Genomic DNA, 23,661 nt, shown 5'->3' on the forward strand with positions numbered 1-23,661 from the left:
CCCTCAGCAGCTTCAGCTTCAGCTTGATCTGACCGAATGACTCGGGATATCTCTGGAGGGGCCATGTTGCTTCCTATGAATGAGATGGTGAGGGAGGGAAGCAGAGAGGAGGAGCTTGTGAGGAAAAGGAAAGCACTGGATATCTCAGAGGAAAAGGGAAGCAAAGAGGAGGAGTTTGTTACCTGGTACCTGCAGCAGCCGTGGAGGAGTGGAGCAGCTGCAGCTGCCGTGGACGAGAGCAAACCAGCAGCAGCTCGCCGGCGATGGAGGAGCTCTCGGCGGAGGAGGAACTCGTGGCGGAGGAGGAGCCCGTGGCGGAGGAGGAGCCCGTGGCGGAGGAGGAGCCCGGCCAAGTTCTTGCGCAGGCGGCGGCCAAGGGAGAGGCGGCGGCCAAGGAAAGGGTCGAGCGGGATTCAATCTCGATCTAGGTCGAGCCGAGCAAACGGGGCAAAATAGGAAGCACGGAACTTTTTTTTTGGGTCGACCGACCCAAAAACGTCGACTTACCCCGACTAGTCGAGACTAGTCCTTCGAGTCGATCGACTCGAGCGCCGAGTCGAGTCGCCACCTGAGTCGGACTTCCCATAGCGATCGGTCGACTAGTCGACGACTAGTCGCGACTAGTCTCTCGACTCGAAAACCATGATTTACCCACAGCTCATAACTACCGAACTGAATTTAGCATGCCCGGAACTCGGATCACACCGCAGGTAAGCAATTGTGAAAAGATGCACAAGCATGGCGAGATAAGCTTCAAACTGCTCCTCAACCGGTACAATATGATCCATTTTCTTAAGGAAAGCACGCAAATGAAAAACAACTGTTAAATCTGTGTAATAGCAACCAATTAAGTATCAAATGCATAAGCTGATGAGACACCTATCACCAACAGAGCCAGTTGAAGTAGAGGCACTGATATACTGAAAGACGCGACAGAGCCTATCGGATTTTCAGGGAAAAAATTCCACTTGTCAGTAGAGACTTCAATACAAGTGGCACTCGCAGAAAGTAAACTAACAAGGGGTACCGCATTATAACTCAACATCACATTTGCCGATAAAATAGACATAGTAGATTACTAGTACAAGTAAGTTTGGCAACACAAGCTTTGTAACATTACCTCCGCTCCAAAATATAATTCTTTTTAGAAAGGCTAATATTTCGTAACGGAGGTAGTAATTGACATCCAACGTATGCATAACAAGATAAGAAGTTTGGCAACACAAGCTTCATAGATGATTGACATCCCACGTATGCATAACATGATAAGAAGTTGGCATTGCGGATTCTAATTTATCAATCAAAGATTAGAAAAGACCTACCATCATAATATCATATATGCATAATTTGGCATAACCAATCAGAGCCACTCGCTAGAACAGGCAAACAAAAAAACAGCACCCACCGAAGCATAATTTAAACAATACCCAAATATAAACTTTTGATTGCCAATTTTATCTAAGCAGTAATGACAATACAGCTGAAGGAACACCACAAAATCTTCTCTAGACAGCCTCGCCAAACATTCCAATTTCAAGCTATAACTAAGTATGACAGATCATGACCGGGATACCTATTTCAAGTACCAACATCAACATATGCAGCCTTGCCAACATAAAGCGAGATACAATTACTCCTCGGTCCTTATCACCTCCAATGAAGATCTCACTTATTGACATATCCCTCTTTGCGACCCTCGAAACCAGGGCGCATAAGCTTCTTCTCACGCTTCTCTATTTTGCGCGCCTTCTTCTCCCCGTGCCCGCTCCCGGATGTTCTCCGTCCGTGTATTCTCGCTTCTCCTTCCTCTTGTTGTCCACCGTCTTCTTCCTATCCTTCCACTCGCTCCGCGGCCTTCTCGCTGCCTCTTCTTATCCTTCTTCATGCTCGCTTAATCAACGTTGGGTTATCATGCACCTTCTCCCCAAGCAGCACGTCTTGTTGCCAAATCCCGTGCCATCTTGGTAGCCTTCTTAGGATCTTCCTTTGCCCTCTCGCATCCGCTTAGCCTCGCTCCAGCCTCCTTCTTCTTGTTCTTGATCTTCCTCTTCTTCCTCCGCCTCGCATCCTTTGGATCAACCAGCACGTTGCCATACACGATATCCGGAGCCTTCCCATCGGCCTCCTTCTTGTGCTTCTTCCCATCCTTACCCTCTCGCGTCATCAGCGTCCTCACGCTTGCGCTTTGTACCCTCGTCCTTCCCATTCTTCACTTTAGAACCCTTTACCTTCTTGCTCTTCTCCTTCCGGGGCTTATTCAGGAACTCCGGCCCGGTGCACCGGTTCCCACGGAGCTCCGTGATGCGGCGATGAAGCCGCTCCCGAAGCTCCTCGTAAGTCACCGACCGGTCTTCGGAAACAACCGCTGCCGGGGCCATCAGCATCTCCTCCTTCTCGTCATCATCCTCCTCTTCCTCCTCATCATCGTCGTTGCCATCATCGTCGGCCTCTCGTGGTTGCCTCGTCCTCGGTCTCCCGGATTTCGTCTTGAGACTTATCCTCGCTCCTCCTCCTCTTGGTCCTCTCGCCTCTTGGTCGGCGACGGACTTCTTGAGGAGGTCAAGGGTGGAGGAAGGCGGCCCCGCGGGGTCGAGGCGGGCTCGGCGGGCAGCCTTGATGTTGGCGCGGGACTGAGCCTTCATGGCCGCCTTGGCGGACTTGGAGAGCCCCTGGTACTAGGGGCGATCCTCGTCGTCGACGGAGAGGTAGAAGCGCGGGGGATAAGCTGGACGAGGGCGTCGAAGAATAGGGCGTGCCCTTGGACACCGTCGCAGCTTGGCCGCCGCCTCTAGAAGCTCGGCGGGCTTCGCGCCGGCGACGACGGAATCGTTGCCGGCCGCCTCGGCGGCAGCGGCGGCGGCGGAGGGCGAGGGTTTCCCGGCCATTGCGGCGAGGGTTTGGAGGGTTTCGCAGATGGAGGAGCTGCTGTCCGTGGCCTCCAAGGGTCTATATTGTGGTTTTGGTTTGATGGGCCGAATGGGCCTCCAAAAGGCTTTCCATTACTAATTCTTAAGCAGCCTTTCGTTATCTTTCTTATTTGGATTCTACTCGCGAGAGGTTGCAAAATCTTTAAATTCAGAAAAATCTAAGAATAAAAAATACCGTGAGAGGAACTCCGTCGTTGGATTAGCTATCTCAAAACTTTTTGGAAAAAATAATGGCTCGGCTAGGTTTTAATGAAGAGTTTGTTGATTTGCTTATGGCATGTGTGTGGCCGGTTAGATACAAAGTGAGGTTTAAGGATCAAGAGATACATGTCTTTGTTCCACAGAGGATTAAGGCAAGGTGATCCCCTTTGATCATATTTGTTTTTACTTTGTGCAAAGGGGCTGTCAATCCTAGTGACTCGTAGAGTGGAGGTTCGTGGTATGGAAGGTGTCAAGTTTTGCATAAATGCACTATCGGTCTCTCATTTGCTCTTTGGTGATGATTACCTAATCCTTATGAAAGCTTATTTGACTAATGCAACCTCAGCTACTTCACCAATACTCGTGCAAGCTTAGGAAAGTTGGTGAGTGAAGCAAAGTGCAGCGTATGCAAGAGATTGGAGGTCAAAAGCAAGGCCACCATATGCACCCCACCAAAGAATAGGACTCTTTTTCCCACGGTCTCTAATTGCCATTGGCTTGGAGAAACAATCACCTTCTGAACGCTCATAGTCATCAGCCTCACTACTTATAGTATCTTGTAGCTCATGGTCAGTAACCATCTTCCATAACAGTATCAGGTATCTCAACACAACTTTAAGATCCATGTAGTGCCTTCTCGATAATCAGACGAAACATGGAAGTGATAAACTATTGTTCAGTATCCAGGTTGTGGGCTTCCACTCTTTGCATCTATTGACATCCGCTTGCCAGCTCATCATGCTTATGCCACGCGCCGAGTAACTCGGGCTCATTCCTCTCGCTCTCCTTGAATGATTTCTTTGTGTAATTTATTGGCCACTACTCAATATGTCGGAAAGGCAGCGGATGGCAGAGTTGGACGTTGGACGAAATTGCAATGCCACATTGAGTTAGCATCATGAATGACGACTGCGTTTGCGGCAACATCGGTGAAATTCAACAAAAAAGCGTACCTTTAGCAGATTTGAGAGCAACTGCTACACCTACCTGGACCTCCCCATTCAACGATAAGATGAATAGCAACCCTCGCTCTTACTTCTAGAAGATCGCAAGATGAATGTTGGTCAGCAGATACAACTTTCTAAAGTAATGAAATAAATGGATGTTTCTTTAATGACAACGAGGTAAAACGGATTATATGTTCATGCTATTTCTTGAAGAAAGTTTATGAATGGATGCTATGTCTAGTTGAGGCAATGTGCAAGCTTCACCATTCGCAAGCGGGACAAAACACAAGGCTGAAGCATTAGCAACAATTACGAATGCTCTTGGGTTATCATGTTCCTCAAAAGCTCGGATATCAGCTTTACCATTCGCTGGTGGACTAATTATATTTTTTTCGAAAGCTCTTGCTCATTATCTTCGATAATCCAGGACTATAAGTCCTTCTCAATTAAGTCCACAAAGATGATATTGGCAATGTTTTAGCTCAGCTAATGTAGTGATTTAAGTTGGAGCTAACAATTCCTAAATAAGTAGGTATCATCAACATAACAACACATGCATGTTGGAATATGTAGGAGCTAGACGATGCTATCTCGCTTTACACTCTTCAAATTAAAGGAAAACGCGTACTCATAATGAATATTTGTAGATGCGGACAATACCGCATAGCTTTCTTTGGTATGCTCGATACATAGTCACCAAGTGTTTCGTGACACACCTCAACTCTTTTAGCGTGTGTTAGTGGAGAAATCAACCATTAGGGGAGAAATGCAATCTGGAAATGGAAAATGAACAAGGCAGCCAATTAGAAGCTAAATCTTTTTTTGTTTCTCGAAAATGCACCATGATAGCGAGAGGGTGTGTCAATCTATGATCTTACTTTGACTTGATTTTTGTACTAACGCAACTAATTTACTAAAACAAAGAACAATAGCATCATGAGGTGTAGCAAGCAACGTTACTTCGGAATGTGATAATCATGAGGTGTTCATAATTTCCTGTACTTGCGATGTCTGATGGCTGCAAAAGCATACTACAGATCATTCTAAGCATTGCAAGAGAATTACTCGCTAATAGTATTAGAGTTTGAAATTCTAATCACAACCATCCAAAGTAGACTAATAACGAGTGTGAACTTAATTACGAAATTATATAATATGAAAAACTTAGTTCTAGAGAATGTACTATACAACACGAATAGTAGGCATTAACCGGATTAATAGCAGCAAAACAACAATATCATGCCATGAGCAAATCCTAGAAACCATCCCACTACCACTATAATCTAAACCCGCGGTTCATCGGCTCGATGGTGGAGCACATCACAACCACAACTCCATGGATGGGGCATCACGGAGCACTAAAACAAAAAGGATAAAAACCGAAACCGACCTAAACCTAGGAGGCACGAAGGCCACCGTCGCCTCGCTACTGCCAGGCCAAACCTAGTTTAGCAAAATCATGCTGCCATTTATTATTTTATTTTGATAGTCAAAAAATTTGCAATGCATGTGCACCTAAAAGTAAACAACATATGAAGATCACAATCGTTCGTAAAACAAGCTGCCTAACACCAGCGTCTTACTTAAATCAAGAAAGAAAGCGAGTAATGCCATATACTACCGGTTAATCATACCGGAAAACACACCTGGATGGTACCAGGAAAGTACTATGTGTTCAAACATACCCTACCGGAACATGATTTTACCATGTGAAAAATAAATGAAGTAAAATACGACAAGAACAACCGACAAACACGAGGAATAAGTGCATGTTTTCCATCCAAGAATTAATGTACAACTCACCCAAGCATGTGACGTATTCTGAAGGAGGGTCTGGTTACTCGCCGGGTAGTACATCACCCAACTCGCTCTCCTTTGCGTTTGTAGCGGTGCGCGTGTAGATGCCAATGTCAAGAACAGAGCGTCATTCTGGTGGCTATAACTCGCAGGTGCTCACGCAACCGCCCTGGTTCGAGTCCTGGACTCGCCGAGTGCTTCTTCTATAAAACAAAGCTACCAAGGGCTAGTCCTTGCATTCCTTTATTCATTTATTTTTCTAGGTGCCGATGCCATTCAGCGAAGCCACTCAAATATGCTCCCGGTTTCACAGGCTTCAAAGACCTGCAAAATAAGAGAAATTTACACTTCAAGCAATTGATTTAAGCCCTAGATCATGCGAGCAAAAAAAACAAAGAACTGATCGGGTATCGGGCTTTTGTAAGTTGTATATCAATCTGCAATACTCTTGGTGTACACAATACATGTATCCGGCCGGGACATGCATATTACACTTGAAATGCATCCGGAGAACCTCATCGAGGCCGACACAAAAAAGGTGGCACAAACTACTTACATCATGTACCCTTGGTGATATCATCGACATCAAAAGAATCATAGGAGGTTTTCTCCTCATACACCTTGAGAAAATGACTTCAATTTCTATCGTGAGTGATAAAAAAGTGAATATGATCATCTTTCGGCCACAAATATGGGTACCTCGGATTCTTAATGCCTAACAAACACTACAGGGACACTTCATAAACGAGTAGCATAACATGGAGCATAAATATTTCACAAGGGAAAGACACAAATTTGGCAGCTACGAGTTTAGCAACATTGTCAAATCAACCACGTACATGGAAACGACCAAAAGATTTCACAAAAAGATTAGATACAACATTAGATTAAAAAAAAAGCTTAGGAGACGACTTCAAGCTACAGATTAACTAAAAAAGATCTAATTCTCTTCTCTTGTCTGTTTTAGCTCATATTTGAATAACACCGAATTTAGTTTCCCAAGAAAAAAGTGCACGAGACAATGAAAAGGGAGAGAATACCCTTACGCCAATCAAAACTTTGAAGCTCCCGGAAAATTTTGAAGTTTGGCTAAAGTAACTATACAACTCTACATAAATTCGCTTGGTAAATAAGAACATATAAAATTTCATCTAGTTAATTCATCTTCCGAGTTGAGATTCGGATCCTAACACCTAATCAACAAATTAATCGGTAAGATGATATATTGAAACCTGCACATGAATAAAATAATTAATACTCGTGAAGGGGTAAACATTTCTGATGGTACCAGCGGGAAAGAAAATCTTACTATGTGGAATATAAGAACATACTTATAAATTAAATCAATCAAGGAGTGGAGAGAATAGCTAGCCACAATAAAGTAACAGACTATGTAATGAGTAGTCGAACACCTCGTATAAATTCGACAACGGAAAATGTCATCTTCATGTAAAGGAAAGTCTGTTTCACTTCTAAAATTTCCAACTCAGTAAAATGAAGAATACCAGCTACAACCGAGAGAGTTGCCTCATGCAAGATATTCCAACAGAGAGTACAACCTCTCGCAATTATAGCAAAAATTCAGCAAGGCTTGTGAGAACTCACCCATGCGAGCAACAATCGGGAGATTGCCTTCTACAACCGAGTAGAATGGCCGGTACCATCCCTAATACAAAATCTCACGGGTGAGGAGGAACAAACTAAGTACTCGATTAATGTTCCCAGTCATTTAGTGTTCAACATAAGCGTTACCATTTTCCATGTCCATTAGAGTTAAGAGAGGGATTTAGTCAATTGTCATTGCAAATAAGAACCACCAAGATATCATGCATAATATTGGAGAAACTTATCAAGAATAACTGAAGTACTCTAGCGAGATGCTCTAAGAGGAATAAATATGTGATCTTGTGTTGTGGTATCATTCCCCAAAATATACAATTAGCGCAAGCATATCTCATGGAGAAGTACCGCAGCAAAGATGAGTTTTCCCAAACTACCATGAGTGAAAAAATTTCCACCTTTAAGCAAGCATGATATAGTATGATCAATAATTAGCAAATAGAAGCTCTACTCCGCAATTTACAATAAAATTAAATATGTTAACACTTTACAAGGACACGGAAAGGAGAAGGAAAGAAGCAGAAACTCACATGAACCATGAGATGAAGAAGAGGCCACTGCTGCCATGGTGGCGGTGCTGTGAACTCATCGCCATCACACAACACTGAGAGGGGACGTGAAGCGGGAAGTAGTCTAACCCGCGGGCATTCAATTTTCTATGAGGGGCAGCAATGTGCGAGATGACAAGTAATTTTTCAGGATATCTGAAACCACCATATACAAGCATATATGATTTTCACAAATTCCAGCTCAACCAAGATAATCGAGCAAGCACGAACACATCCAACCGACGCGAGAACAATTGAGGAGTCAATGACTTACATTAGATGTAGGTGAAGCCGGTGTGGTGCTTGAGTGTTTTCAGTCCGGATGTGACTCTTCTTCGACATTAGCTCTCAAGCTTGGCAGGGCGAAAGCTCTCGAGTAGCAACTGCAATTGTTTTGAAAAATAAGCCTTGATTTTCTTTATCATTTGCAATGCAAGAGTCACTTGAAATTACAATGAAGATCGATAAATTTAATTTCGAACAAGAAATATGAACTTGCGAAAATAAAAGGCGCATAAATCTAAGAAAGTAATTAGAAGCATTAGCTCTCAAGCTCGGAAAGGTGAAAAGGGTCTTATTCAACATTGCGGATGTTTTGACAAACATGACTTAAATTTATCATCATCACCACCTTTTCCTAGTAAAAATCAATTTTAATTAAATTAGTTATGCATTAATAAGTGGGAATTTATTCACAACAATCAGAGTTACTATCAATATGTGAAAACTAATTCTAGGGCCAATCATAGATCCTATGCCAATGCTTGTAGCTACTAGAGAAGACTATCATGCCAAAGTTAGAATAGTGTATAGCTACTATAGAGAAAGAAGTGGATCTACCAGAAATCTGAGCACCGTTCATGTATGAATGGCTAATAACAAGGTTTACATAGGAGAATCACCTATTGTGGAAGTAGAACGGCAAGAAAAACAGCAACCTACAACAGGGATCTACACAAAATATTAACAGAGTTGCTGCAAACTGAAGCTAGCATTTGTACCACAACAAAGCTAGGAAAAATCAAGACAAAGTCCGCACCAACAGAAACGACATAATGCTAATCCCATAAGGAACATAGACATACATGATTACTAGAGAAACATAGCCTAAATAGGCGAAGAAAAAAACACCAAGCACTACAATATCATATGAGTAAGCATGAAAGAAGATTTGAGGGAGCAAAACATTTGGACAGCGGCAGCGTTGCGGCATACACCAAGAGCTCGAGTTACCTTACCCCAAATAACATCACATGAACAACTATGATTCTAAATGGCAATAATCTTGTAACATCACATGCTATAATGAGCTACCAACAAGTCATGGTAGACAACATTTGTCCTCGACTGTCAGACTCGCAAGTTTTCTGTCTGACAAAACAACAAAACCAAAACACATCGAAATCTGCAATTTTCACTCCAATGACCAGGGCAGAAACAACTATAGACCAGTTAACTAAATATCTGGATTGATATTGTTTGGCCTCGTTGCTTTCTGGGTTTGCAAAAGACATCTCTTTCCACCCCAGATTCCACATAAATCTAGAGCAAAAGCAATGGAAGGGCTCACCTTGTTCTCATTCTTGTTGATGCCATAGCCGCTGTTGTATACATTTGATTGACAAGCATATGCATAGCGAGTGTCACCGGCGCGTGTCTCCTTGAGCATGTTCTGGAACCACCGCTTGGTGCAGTCCAAACCACCTTGGTGTGCATGCAAATACACAGTCTATAAAATTACACTAGTGTACAAAATGATAATTTCAGCGAATGACTAAAGACATGCGTTGGTGCTAGATTTTATTAACATCTTTTTTTAACAAAGAAATCAATTTATGGGCATTTAATTTATATTTCAAATCAGTGAACTAATGATCAAAAAGCAAAGAAAAATTTCTCGTTCACATTTTCCCGTTTTAAAGGTTATACTTCCATGTGCACATAAAGTAATACCACTTTCATAGGAAGAAACATAAGGTAGCACCGGCGTAACAGGAAAATCACACTAACCATTGAAGCCAGTAATACCACTTGCATAGAGTTGGTGGGTGTTCCTCCGAAAGTGGAGCTTCCGTTTACTCTTCCTAGTGACACTAGAAAACATATAAGACGAATTAGAAAACTAGGACAAGATGGTAGGGATTTCGATGGAGAAGATTTTACAAGGATGTAACTCAAGCTTATTCCCGCATTCCTTGTTCGAGAAAATCTGGCGCCTCCAATTCTTTTGCTCAACACTCAAGAAATAAATCAAAAGAACTGAATTTTATATTTATGGCGTAAATTTATCTATATGTGGACGTAAAGTCTAAGATAAGTAAAAATAAGCCGCAACTGCTAAATAAAGCGAGTGTATCCAAATTAAACAGAGTTGTACTGAATACGTAGAATTAATGTTGACGAACAAGGCAGAACCAAAAAGCGGCTGCATCGGGCAGCAATTCATTATAGTTGGTACCTTTGGATACCGATGTCGACGGGCTACTTGCTTAGGGGCAGCTCGACCTCCCTCCTACATGACGTGGAAGCCCCCGGCCGCGTATCCACGGCCTCCGAGCTCCGAGTCCGTCGTCGGCCGCCACCGCAAAGACGTCGGTCATCGAACATCATCTGCGGAGGATCCAGGCAAGCACCTAGGCTAGAATCGACAGCTCATCACCGAACACCGCCATCCATCCTCTAGAGATAGTGCTTTCGAGCACGACACCCATAAGCACCATCATCTACGGATCTGTGTGATTCCTTTAACTAAAATGGTCAACTAATGAGGCTTCTTCTTATGGTACTTCAAGTGTTCAATTCTTTTCTGGGACATTTCTTTGTACACCTGCTTGAAATAAAATAGAGATGCAATCAGTAAGAATCTCAGCTTATGATCACAGCACAATAGTCAAAATGCTACATACTTCAACTAATTTATCTAAGCATTTATGAAATAAAATGGTCACAACTGAATAACCAAAACTACAGTATTTTCGCAACAAAAGTGGTGTTACTTAATCTAATAACAGAAGTTCACTAGCTGAAAGGTCTTACATACATGCACCTTATGAAGCAATTACACCGAGCGAGAAAGAAGTGAACAAAAGGCATGAAATATTCACCCAAAGCCTAGCATGAAAGGAAAACTGTATCGCTTACACGAGTAGCACAAGTATCGGTTGATAGACGATAGTAGAGTAAGCGTCAAACAATTTGTTAAAGGTCCTACGTACTACATTTGAACTGTATATATCTACTAGCTTAAATCATCAAACAGCAGAATCACTTATAAAAGTGAGCAAACGAAATTAAGCACTGTGGCACTATACATCAAGAGAGATTATTTTTTAACATTTTCCATTATAAGCATAATAAAATGACATGATACTAGTATATACTACCTCCATCCCAAAGATTAAGGCTTATAGTTTTTTAGAAAAGTCAAAGAAAGTAAAGTTTAACTAAAATTTTAAAATAAACTATCAATAAATATGATATTTTGTAGATAGCACATGAAAATATATTTCATTATCTATCTAATAATATTAATTTTATATTTGACATGTTAATACTTTTTTATAAAAACTTAGTCAAACTTAACATAGTTTGACTTTCTAAAAAAAATATAGGCCTTAAGCCTTGGGATGGAGGTAGTATACAGTTGTCTTAATTTATACCAGCCACAACAGTGTGATTAAGTATCGCAATTAATACCTGCAAGGTGAAATTAAAATACGCACAACAATGGTAAAAGTTCCATCAAAATTGAGCATCTCGCTGCTGGAAGGGCATTTGCTCATATAACTTACCGGCGCAAGGATCAAAACTTAAAAAATGTACCGGCCCTATCTGGCTCGCATGTTATCTTTTTGCAGATGTGGAGTCTAAAGTTTGAGGCAAGAGAAAAGGAGGGACTAAGCTGGAGGGCGCGCGAGCTAAGGGAGTTGTACGTGTCTCTGAAGCCAACAAGATGAGGCCCTAGGGTGTGCCTTCACCGGCCTTTGTTCGTGTCTCGGCATGTCTGTGGGGAGGCTGACCCCGTTTTAGAGCATCTCCAACAGAGGCTCTAAAATTTGGCGCTGTAAAAAGTCGTTTTCAGCGCGCTCGATCTAGATATAGCGCGCGGAGCCGACGCGAGCTTCGCCGGAGGCTCTATTTTACAGCGCGACCAACAAGCCAAAAACCAGCCCTTCACCAGAGGCTGTAAAATAGAGCTCCACAAACAAGTTTTTTCTACATACATGCAACAAACAAGATCAAACATGCCACAAATAAATCTAAAAAAATCAACTAAATCAACTAAAAATCAACTCCAGCGAGGCAGCTCCGGTGAGCTTGCTCCGGCGAGGCGTTGGAACTCCGGCCAGCAAAAGCAGCTCGTCCCCGTGTTCATCCCGTGGCTCTCCAGGTGCAGCCCGTCGTGTCCCTGCAGCCCGTGGCCATGACGCGGCGGGACATGGGGGAAGTCGGGCGGCCCTGGCGCGGCGGCCATGGCACGGCGGCCCTGGCGCGGCGGGAGGTGGAGGTCGGGCGCGGAGGCCCTGGGGCGACGGGAGATGGGGGGAGGTCGGGTGCGGCGGGAGATGGTGGAGCGGGAGATGGGGGAGGTCGGGCGGGGCTGCCATGGCGCGGCGGCCCTGGCGCGGCGGGAGATGGGGAAGGTCGGGCGCGTCGGCCATGGGGAAGGTCGGGCGGGGCAGGCCATGGCGCGGCGGGTGGCGGAGCTTGGGCGGGGCATCCATGGCGCGGCTTGGCTTTTCAGCGTCTGTTTTCTTCCCGCGATGGAGAAATCAGTTTACGGCGCGCGCCAGTCGACGCATCAAATATAGCGCTTTGGATAGCGCAAACTACCGCACGCGCTAAAATATTTACAGCGCGACCTATTTTACAGCGTCTGCTGGAGGACCCAAACACGCGTTTGGCGCTGTATATTGACAGTTTTTTTAGCGCGCGTCCAGTTTACAGCCTCTGTTGGAGATGCTCTTATGTTGTACGATGTGCTTTTTGGTCGTTTTGGCGAAGCTGTAGGCCCAGCATGTGTTGAACTAAACCCTCTGGCTTTATTAATTTAAAGTTAGACATTTCATGCTACCTGTTATCTAAAAAAAAAAACCTGGCTCTCGCATCGTCGGCACCGTTGTGTCCTCGTTGCCGGCACCCATCCTCGCCGGTGTGAAGTCAACCGTACGGCCATGCCAGTTCGACTACGCCTGCCTCGATGCCACGGCTGCAAGGCGACGCCACCTCTCTCTCATGGACCATAATTTGGCGGGGTAGAGAGTGGGGGAGGAACTGGGGCGGATGGGAAGAGGTGAATCTGTGTCGGGGTTGGGGAAAACAAGGCGGCGGCAGAGGGTACGCCGGCAAGGTGATAAGCAGCGCCGACGGAGGTGTTGCAAGGGATTGGAGATATAGGCAAGACAGGAAGTGAGAGGCGAGAGAGAGAATGGGAGGAGGAAGCAGCGGGTTAGGGTTGACTGGGCTTGTACTCTCTCGGCTGGACCTTGGCCCGAGCAAGCGCACATTTCCATTTCTCTTCTCGTCTTTGTTTTTTTCTTACAAAGGAAGCAAGTGAGATAACCAGATCATAACCGATACAATACCGTATGCTATTCGTCCGGAAGAGCAAATCTGCTCTTTTGTTTGCTTACCCTCAAATAGATTCCGGGTCGCGGGTTCGTTAGTGAAAAACATTGTGTTGATAACGTTTTTTTTTACAACGCAGAGTTCGGACTTGCGAGTTCGGTTAGCTGTTAAGCACGTCCAGAGCTACGATATTACGGAAACCACATGACTTAATGTATGAGTTCTAAAATTGATGGAGATGACTTGGACAAACATTGTAATCGTGCATAGCTGAATCTCAGGATCCAATCAGACTTTTTAAATTGATGGAGATTAAGTTTTATATCCATGGAAACCGACAAAGTTCAGACTTTACAAAGTTCGATTAGCTGCTGGCTATTTATCTATTTATTTTTTGATGATCCCTCATTAAGCTCCCTTAGTATATGGATGCCATCTCCTACATAGTCATGCTTAAGATCCAATCAAGTCAAATGGGAAAAGGATACTTACAACAAAAGATCGGAAAACAAGAAGGCACAACCTACGTACCCTGCTTCGCAAGTGGTGGACGACGGCGAGGACAGGAACATACATGCGAGCATCTCCGTTTGCACCTCCAGCAGCTACCGACATATCCCCAAAAACAAAAAAATGGTTAAGCAATATACCCCAAAACAAAACAAGCCTAGGTGACACCACCACAATTACAGTGAAGTTAGATCAAGAAAACACAAAGGTCTTCGCATCATGCGTCTTGTCCGCCGACATGGCCTTTCCGGGACATGCCGTGCACCACGACTATGTCCGGCTTCTGCCGGACTATCCCGCCCGAAAGGTGCATGACATATGCTACATGGGACTCGTGATCTGAAGATGACGGAGTTTGTGGTGGAGGAAGAACACGGCTTCGTTGGAGGATGAAGAGCAGAGCGACATTGTAGGGAATTTATAGAGCGAGGGCGATCGACTATGAGAAGGAAGGCGAGCGGGGAACGCGCACAGACGACGGATGGGAGCACGATCCGCGTGACGAACCCGAGGTGAAGTGGCAGCCATCGGATGGGGAGTGAAGGATTGCCGGATCGGGGCTTTGTCTGCCGCTGGTTTTCGGGAGAAGAAATCCGGAAGGCCGCGGCATACACGGGATTTTAATTGACTTGCTTTAGCAGCGGAGATACATGGATTTCTTTCCTATCTGCAACATGGATCGCATACTGTATGCATGCATGTATCGATCCTCCATCTTTGTTTACTAATTGGAGTACGTTGTGTATGCATGAGTGTTGAGTGTGCCCACGCACCGTATCAAAACTGATGCTGCTAGCATATACATTGCCGGCTTGCCGCCTTGCCCGAGAGGGTAGGAGGAAAGAGAGGGTAGGAGGATGAAGAGGTTGCAATCCAGCTTGCAAGATCGATCGGTTGTAAAGATTTCCTTGTGTGCTTTGTATTCCTCCTTATATACGCGCAGGGCATAGTAGTTCAAACAGTTAGCACCATACTTTTATGGCACAAGTACATGCCATCATGCTAACTTGAATATTGGCCACCGGAGGACGGGGTGGCAGCTGCTCCGTGTTGGGGCCGCCACGACCTGTTGCAAGAGCTGGATGGCCTTCTCGAGGCCAACCCACTTGGTAAGCTTGTCCTGCTTGGACAACTCCATGGCGCGCGATGGCCGCCTCCTCCATGAGCTCCTCCTCCTACGTCGGCTTGTAGTCGAGGTTCTCATCCTCCGGTGGGTCCTTAGCAGCGCCCTGGAAGTGTGACAATGCGCCGACAGCCAAGGCAGCGGGCCGACGTGCCGGAACCGCGGTATTGCGACCAGTTAGGGTGGGCCTGGCCGCATGGTGGGGAAGGCGTACCCCGGCTACTCCTATGGAACATCCTCCTCCGTCTTGATCGGTGTTATCTGGGACGCCCTCTGCGGCGGCATCTAGGAAGGCGTCGTAGGCTGCTCGTGCGTCTTCGGCGCCTCATAGTCGATGTTGTCATCCTCGAGTCCTTTCGGGTGGGCGCCGATGCTCCGGTGCCGAGCATCGTATCGGCGGTGGAAGTGGCAGCACCAAGCGTCGTGCCTTTCGGGTGAGGGCGGTCCATATCAGACCACAGCAAGGGCACGCCTGCCTTGGCGTACTGGCGCGCGGGCCGTCTCCGCCTCGGCGTACACACGTTGCTCTGAGTGTGGCATGGGAGGTGGCTGTGCCACCCTAGGCGCGGAAGAGCTTACAGCCGACATTGCCTCATCCATCTAACACTCTCACATCATGGTCGATTCGATCGCGGGGGGCACCTGCCACCTCCCTTCTCCATGGTGAGGGTTTTGAGCGCTAGGGTTTTGGCAGCTTTGAGTAGGACTAGGCTACGAGGTGGCGCGTTGGGAACCGATGGGACTAGCGGAGAACGACGTGTCCCCATTAATAAGGACCGTGTGGACCCACATCTCCTCGCCTCCCTCGGTCGCTTACGCATGGGCCCGGGAAGTCTAGCGAGGACATGCGCGGTCGCGCGGACTTTCCACGGCATCCGCGCAAACCCAGCCCAAATTTGGGCAGGAAATGCGAGGCAGACGAACACAAACCACCACATGTTTTGTTTGTGGTTGGCCGCTAGGCCTCGTCTTTAGACCACACAGACAACAACGAAGACAATATATCAGTTTGTGGTGGCCTAATATGGGCATATAATTAAGGGTGGTGTAGATTGAAAAACCGCATGGGACCACCAATGTCAATGGAAAGCTAGGCGGTAGATGAGGAAGAGTCCTAAATGTCCCACTCTTGCATTGTGTGTGTGGGTGGGGAGGGTGTCCTAATATGGGTATATAAGGGTGTTGTAAACATAAAGATCACTTGGAATCACCACTTCCGATGGAAAGGTAGGAGGTTTGTCTTTAAGCGGCGATAGGAATGGTCGGAAATCTTCACCCTCTTCCATGGGTTCCTAATGTGGGTCTATAAGGGTCGATTCGAGAGAGAAATCACATGGAATCACCACATTCGGTGGGAAGCGATGGGGTAAATGTCATTGGGCCCACAAAATAGGGTCTCTCTGAACAACCCTAGGAAGGGTCCAAATTCTAATCATCTTGCATATGGGTATATAAGGGCAATATAAAGAGAAAAATCACATGGATTAACCACGTCCGATGAGAAGATTGGGGGAGACAAGGCTTGGCCCATCGAATAGCTAGGGTTGTCTTGTAGATGAACCTCGAGTTATGTGTAAGGTTTAGGTCTAGGGCAAAAATATATGGTTTAAGTAAAGGGTTTGGATTTTGAGTTTAAATTTTGGGTTAGGTCTAGGGTTGGATCTACCAAAAAAATGTGTCGAGTGTCCGAGTTTTTACAACTTGGTAAACTCTTACGGTGTGGGCCAAAAAGCGCAATCACACCCAGTCTCCCTCCCGGTTCCCTAGATCGATCGAGACCCCTCATGGTATTAAGTTATTTAGGCATGACTATATGATCAGCCCGTATAAACTCCATTGGCGTAACCGATGTAGTCGTCCCACGACCGATGTGGAGCTGGTTATGTTGGTGTCTTCTCGCCTTGAATGAATTCCGACGATAAGGTGGCTCGTCAGATCTGGACCCGCGCGGGCTAGATCTAGGCTTGCCGGGCCCGAGCATTCCGTCTCAGAGGAGTGCGGCATGGGAGACGACGTGTTCCTGCAGTAATTTGTGGGTCTTTGTTTCTGAGATGCCGGGCGGCGGCCCCGAAATGCAGCATATAGGTGCTCTAGTTCAACGCACACATCGAGCTGCGTTAGGAGGTGCCGCAGCTGATCCTATATTTGCCGCAGCTTGGCGGTTGGCGGTGAGGTCGTCGCTACGCATGTATATGACTCGTGTGGCATGGCACCCCTCGGAGCTCGGTTGGGTGTCGGTATTCCGGGCGAAAGCCTCGCACCAGCCTTGGGCTGGCGTCGACAATGATTATGTCTCCAGGCGTCGCTACTCCTTCATGAATGCATTGTCGTGGAACCCGCCCCTCCCACACCATGAAGGCCAAGGTTTCTTCAGGCGATAACCCAAACTCCAATGGAGTGAGCGGTGGCAGCGCCCTCATCGCTATCTTCTTGAAGACACCACCTTGAAATCATTGGTGCTTTCTGGGAGTCTCGGTTGTCGTGCAGCGTGGCTTCGTTGGCAAGGTCGAAAGTGTAACGGCCCAGGGTAGCACCCCCATTAGATTTTGTTTGTGTTTTTCTTTTGTGCATCATCATGCATCATGCATCATATCATACACATGATTTTAACAAAACTAAAATTATTTTAAATAAAAACTATTTTTGTTTTCCCCTCTCATATGGTTTATGAAATAAACCTCCCCTATGTCTTTTCATTTAACCAAACCCTAAAACCAATACTACAAACCAAAATAAAATACCTTCAGATATTTTCCTATTTTAAAATAAAATTGGTTTTGTTCTATTTTGTTGTTGTAATAGTTTCCCAAGCAGTTTTAAAATAAAACAGAAAAAGAAAAACCCCTCACCCGTCCCTGGGCTCTCTCTCTTCCCTGGCCCTCTTCCTTTCTCCCCCGGCGGCCCACTTTCTCCTTCCCCTTTTTCTTCCTTTGGCCCAGCCCACCTGGCCCGTACCCCTTCGATTCTTCCTTACCTTTCCCCTTTTCTTCTCCTTCACGCACCGCACGTCGAGACAGAGAAGCACCACGCCGCCCCACCTGCTCGCTCACGCACCTCGCGTGCCCTTCCTTTCCTTTTCGCTGCTTTACCTGGACCACTCCAACCACCCGCTCTCCTCTCTCACGTCTCCTTGCTTTCTTCTTCCTCTCCAAGGCAGAAACAGAGGAGAAAACCCCCCTCAGTACCTCCTCCTCCTCGCTGTGAATCCATTGATTCCGGGCGACCCTCGCCACACCGACACCACCAGGACCTCCGCCTCGTCACCTTGAACCTCTCCATGAAAGGAATTGATCCGGGAGCGCCTAAATCGACGCCAATTCACCGTTCCCCTCGTCTCTGCTGCCGGCGTTTTTCGAAGAGTTCGTCGCCGTTCGGCCACCTCCGGCCAAACCGAGCCCTTCTCCGAGTTCCTGGTACACTTGCGCACCTCCTTCCCCCTTTCGTTCTCCCTTTCGTTTCCTGGTTTGAGTTTCGCCGTTGATGCCGTAGCTGCCGCCGCAGATCATCACCGCCGCCGCTCTCCGGTGACCACCTCCTTGCGGCGCCGCTTCCAGATGGTTCACGCCGCCGAGCCGAAGCCGCGACGCCCTTCCTCGTGCCCTGGGACGCCTCCAGTCGCCGGCGCGCACCAAGCCCCGCCGCGGTGACCACGTCCTCTGGAACGCGCAAGGCATCGGGCATCTTCCGTGCGTGCCGCACATGCTTCGCCACGTCATCCGCCACGTCGACCCCCTGGCCCCACCCGTCATCCTCTCTGGCTAGACAGCCGCCCGGTGAGAAATCCCCCATCCCCCTCAGATCTGAAATCTTGCACCGGGGCCCCTCCCCTTTATTTCTTCTCAACCCGCAGTCCACCTTGTGATGTTTTCCTGATAACCCCCCTGGACCTTTAACAAAATAACCCGGGGTCCTTACCCCTTTACGAAAATTATTTCTGGACCCTTTCCATTTAAATAAAATCTGTTTAATTACTTTTTAAATAGCAAATATCAATCTGTTAATAACTTTTAATTCGTAACTCCAAATTAAAAGTGTTATATATGAAAATTGCTCAGAAAAATGTGCTGAACATGAATATGCCATCCATGCTTGCTGTTGCACCTTGCATCATATAATTTCGTGGTAGTTTGCATTATCATCTAATATGGAACATATGGAATATGAGGGATACTATATAAATGTTGTCCCGGTTCCATTTAAATTTGAAGTAGATCACCCATGCCATGCTACTGCCATGTTAAGCAACCCTTAACTTTGTCGGTAGGAAATGCAACTCCAACCTAATTTGTTTGTCCGGGTTCCGACTCCGATTAAATTGGATAAGTGCATCGCATCATCCTTGCCATGTCATGCATGCTTACCATATCATGAGCATGCCGATTCTTCTTCCGTAGTTGTAAGCTTGCATACGTTGTGTGTTCCAGCATTTGCTTCTTCCTGGATAGGATCGCGAAGTGGTGTGGTGAGATACGACAAGTTCTCCGGATGTTCCTCGGCAAGCTTTAACAGGCAAGCATTTCCCCTATACTTCCGCCCTCGCGAAGTCGCTTACCTATTTTATTTTGCCTTCTCCCTCATGCTATCCTTAAGTTGCGTTCTTGTCACGTGTCCCTTCCACTTGTTACCTCAAGCGACCCATATTGCCACCACCACCTCCTACGGCTATTGTTTGGTTATCGAGTCTGCCCTTGCGAGTCGTAGTGCATGCTAGTGCTGTCTTATCTTGTTACGTTGTTGTTATCTTATCGGGTTATATGTTGGGAAGAATCATGGTTACTTTAGTTGTTGACATTTGTTTAGCGGAGGCATCGGTGGGTCGACTGATCGTTTTATGACGGCTCACTTGTGTTTCCTAAATAACCTAGGACCCCGAGTTCCCGTTATCCGTTCCGAGACCGAGCGCTCTAACCACACGTGGGTATGCTTATCGGGTCTCCCTCGACCACTGCTCGGAATCTACAACTTTGTCCGAGTGGCCACAACTAGTTTGGATGTTTGTTTTGTTTCTTCCGGGCGTGCAAGCTTGTTTCTTTGTGGTCGGATGATATGATGTTACTTTTGGGGAAGCCATGTTGCCTTGTAACCCCGTTGTCTCTTGCACGTCCGTAGGTGCGGCACGTATTGCTGAAGATGGATTCACCCTGCGGGCACTGTTTCCATCCGAAAGCCGTTCTCGCAACGACTAGGTCCGCGTCGGAGTTTCGATCGGGCTCCGAAACGGGTTAACTTAGTTAGGTGGCTTCCTGGACATTTTTGTGGTGAAGGAGAGTGCGTGTCGTGATATCCACCTGTCGTAAGTGGGTTGATCGTGCGTGCGGGCACATTTGGGCACCCTCGCAGGGTTACAATCTTATCGATAAGCCGCGTCCGCGGTTATGGACGACTTGGAGCCGTATGACTCGACCATAGACAACTTACACCTGTTGTTTCAATACTAATTACTTGCATAGTAAGATAGCACAACTTAAATAATAAATGGTGAAAACTTGTCCACCGTGTGAGTGCCTTTGTAAGTACTTCTTGGCGAAGGGGAAAGTATTGGCTGTGTTATGTTTGCGAGTATAGAACTGTTAGTTTTTGCGCTCTCTCATCTTCTCTGTTTAGACGAATGTTGTAGAGTGTCTCTATAGGTTTTTTAGTGCTTGCGCGTTGCCGCTTAACCCCACCATATTGCCTATGACGTTCCTCTTGCGTCCTCTAAGTCCCCTGCGTGCCTCAAGTACAAAGGACGACTGGTTGACGAATGCTTATACGTCTTGAAGTCTTGTTAAGTACGAACCCGTACTTATTGCTGCTTCTACGGGATATAACCGGGCAGGTATGAAGATATGTTCGATGAAGATGACGCTAGCAAGGTTACCCTTCCGGCTTGGCTCAGGCGGGGTTATGGACGCCATCTGGTTATCTTCAGGACTCTTAGTCCAATTTGTATCTTGTCCGTACTCGGACGCATTCGATCTTTTGTATGATTTGGATCTTTGTATGTATATTTGTATCTTGACTCGTTGGAGTCGTTGTTGTAATATATATGTTTCTTGTGGGCTCTATTGTAATCCTGTTGTAATGTTACCGCTCGTGTTAATTCCTCTGGCATCACGTGTGTGATTCGTCTCGCACGTCGTGTCGGAGGGCGTCTCTGAATCGATATCGTGCGGATTTCGGCGGGTTCGCTGGGATCCTCATGGTACCGGTTCCGGGGCGTCACAAGTTGGTATCAGAGCTTAGGTTGACGGTACCTCACAAGTTGGTATCAGAGCTCAGGTTGACGGTACCCCACTAGTCCAGCCTGTAGGATAGCCTTGCCAATGGTCGTTCAGTTTAGCGTGTCAAACCTATGTTCTAAAAATTCGTTGGATAGATCTGATTAGCTCTGATTTTTCTCCTTACCTCTATTCTTTCTCATCTTACCTTTGCGAGTTTTGGGTCTTCTCTCTTATCCAAGTTCTCTGAGTCTTAGGTCTCTACGCGGGTTGGACGATCTCTTCCCCTAACCTAATAGGATGGATCTTCGAAGGATCTCAACAGAAGCGCATCATCAACACCGGAACAACGACTTCTAGTTAGTGGTGTCGCCGATCTACGTGGAGCAACAATTCTTGTTAGTGGTGTCGAGGAGATCGACACATCGCTTGAAGACCCGATAGTTCACCTCTCTCCCCCCGTACCTTGAGGTGGGATCTCGGGGCGCGATCCCTTGTTAGTGGTGTCGATTGTAACGGCCCAGGGTAGCACCCCCATTAGATTTTGTTTGTGTTTTTCTTTTGTGCATCATCATGCATCATGCATCATATCATACACATGATTTTAACAAAACTAAAATTATTTTAAATAAAAACTATTTTTGTTTTCCCCTCTCATATGGTTTATGAAATAAACCTCCCCTATGTCTTTTCATTTAACCAAACCCTAAAACCAATACTACAAACCAAAATAAAATACCTTCAGATATTTTCCTATTTTAAAATAAAATTGGTTTTGTTCTATTTTGTTGTTGTAATAGTTTCCCAAGCAGTTTTAAAATAAAACAGAAAAAGAAAAACCCCTCACCCGTCCCCGGGCTCTCTCTCTTCCCCGGCCCTCTTCCTTTCTCCCCGGCGGCCCACTTTCTCCTTCCCCTTTTTCTTCCTTTGGCCCAGCCCACCCGGCCCGTACCCCTTCGATTCTTCCTTACCTTTCCCCTTTTCTTCTCCTTCACGCACCGCACGTCGAGACAGAGAAGCACCACGCCGCCCCACTCTGCTCGCTCACGCACCTCGCGTGCCCTTCCTTTCCTTTTCGCCGCTTTACCCGGACCACTCCAACCACCCGCTCTCCTCTCTCACGTCTCCTTGCTTTCTTCTTCCTCTCCAAGGCGTGAAACGAGAGGAGAAAACCCCCTCGCTACCTCCTCCTCCTCGCCGTGAATCCATTGATTCCGGGCGACCCTCGCCACACCGACACCACCGGGACCTCCGCCTCGTCACCTTGAACCTCTCCATGAAAGGAATTGATCCGGGAGCGCCTAAATCGACGCCAATTCACCGTTCCCCTCGTCTCGCTGCCGGCGTTTTCGAAGAGTTCGTCGCCGTTCGGCCACCTCCGGCCAAACCGAGCCCTTCTCCGAGTTCCCGGTACACTTGCGCACCTCCTTCCCCCTTTCGTTCTCCCTTTCGTTTCCTGGTTTGAGTTTCGCCGTTGATGCCGTAGCCGCCGCCGCAGATCATCACCGCCGCCGCTCTCCGGTGACCACCTCCTTGCGGCGCCGCTTCCGGATGGTTCACGCCGCCGAGCCGAAGCCGCGACGCCCTTCCTCGTGCCCCGGGACGCCTCCGGTCGCCGGCGCGCACCAAGCCCCGCCGCGGTGACCACGTCCTCCGGAACGCGCAAGGCATCGGGCATCTTCCGTGCGTGCCGCACATGCTTCGCCACGTCATCCGCCACGTCGACCCCCTGGCCCCACCCGTCATCCTCTCCGGCTAGACGGCCGCCCGGTGAGAAATCCCCCATCCCCCTCGGATCCGAAATCTTGCACCCGGGCCCCTCCCCTTTATTTCTTCTCAACCCGCAGTCCACCTTGTGATGTTTTCCTGATAACCCCCCTGGACCTTTAACAAAATAACCCGGGGTCCTTACCCCTTTACGAAAATTATTTCTGGACCCTTTCCATTTAAATAAAATCTGTTTAATTACTTTTTAAATAGCAAATATCAATTCGTTAATAACTTTTAATTCGTAACTCCAAATTAAAAGTGTTATATATGAAAATTGCTCGGAAAAATGTGCTGAACATGAATATGCCATCCATGCTTGCTGTTGCACCTTGCATCATATAATTTCGTGGTAGTTTGCATTATCATCTAATATGGAACATATGGAATATGAGGGATACTATATAAATGTTGTCCCGGTTCCATTTAAATTTGAAGTAGATCACCCATGCC

At 46.6% G+C, this 23,661-nt stretch overlaps 1 protein-coding gene and 1 pseudogene across 1 annotated transcript in view; both read right to left on the reverse strand.

Annotated features, from left to right (window-relative positions):
- Window positions 1-1,665: 1,665 nt before the first annotated feature.
- Window positions 1,666-2,885, reverse strand: LOC124691170 (annotated as a pseudogene).
- A 3,238-nt stretch (window positions 2,886-6,123) lies between these two features.
- LOC124685808 overlaps window positions 6,124-23,661 on the reverse strand; it is a 71,447-nt gene continuing 53,909 nt past the window's right edge. Inside the window, exon 4 of the mRNA XM_047219843.1 lies at window positions 6,124-6,196. Coding sequence (XP_047075799.1) covers window positions 6,124-6,196 — 73 coding nt within the window. The remainder of the gene's footprint in view (window positions 6,197-23,661) is intronic.

The sequence above is a fragment of the Lolium rigidum genome, chromosome 2 (assembly GCF_022539505.1).
Source record: "Lolium rigidum isolate FL_2022 chromosome 2, APGP_CSIRO_Lrig_0.1, whole genome shotgun sequence".
NCBI lineage: Eukaryota > Viridiplantae > Streptophyta > Magnoliopsida > Poales > Poaceae > Lolium > Lolium rigidum.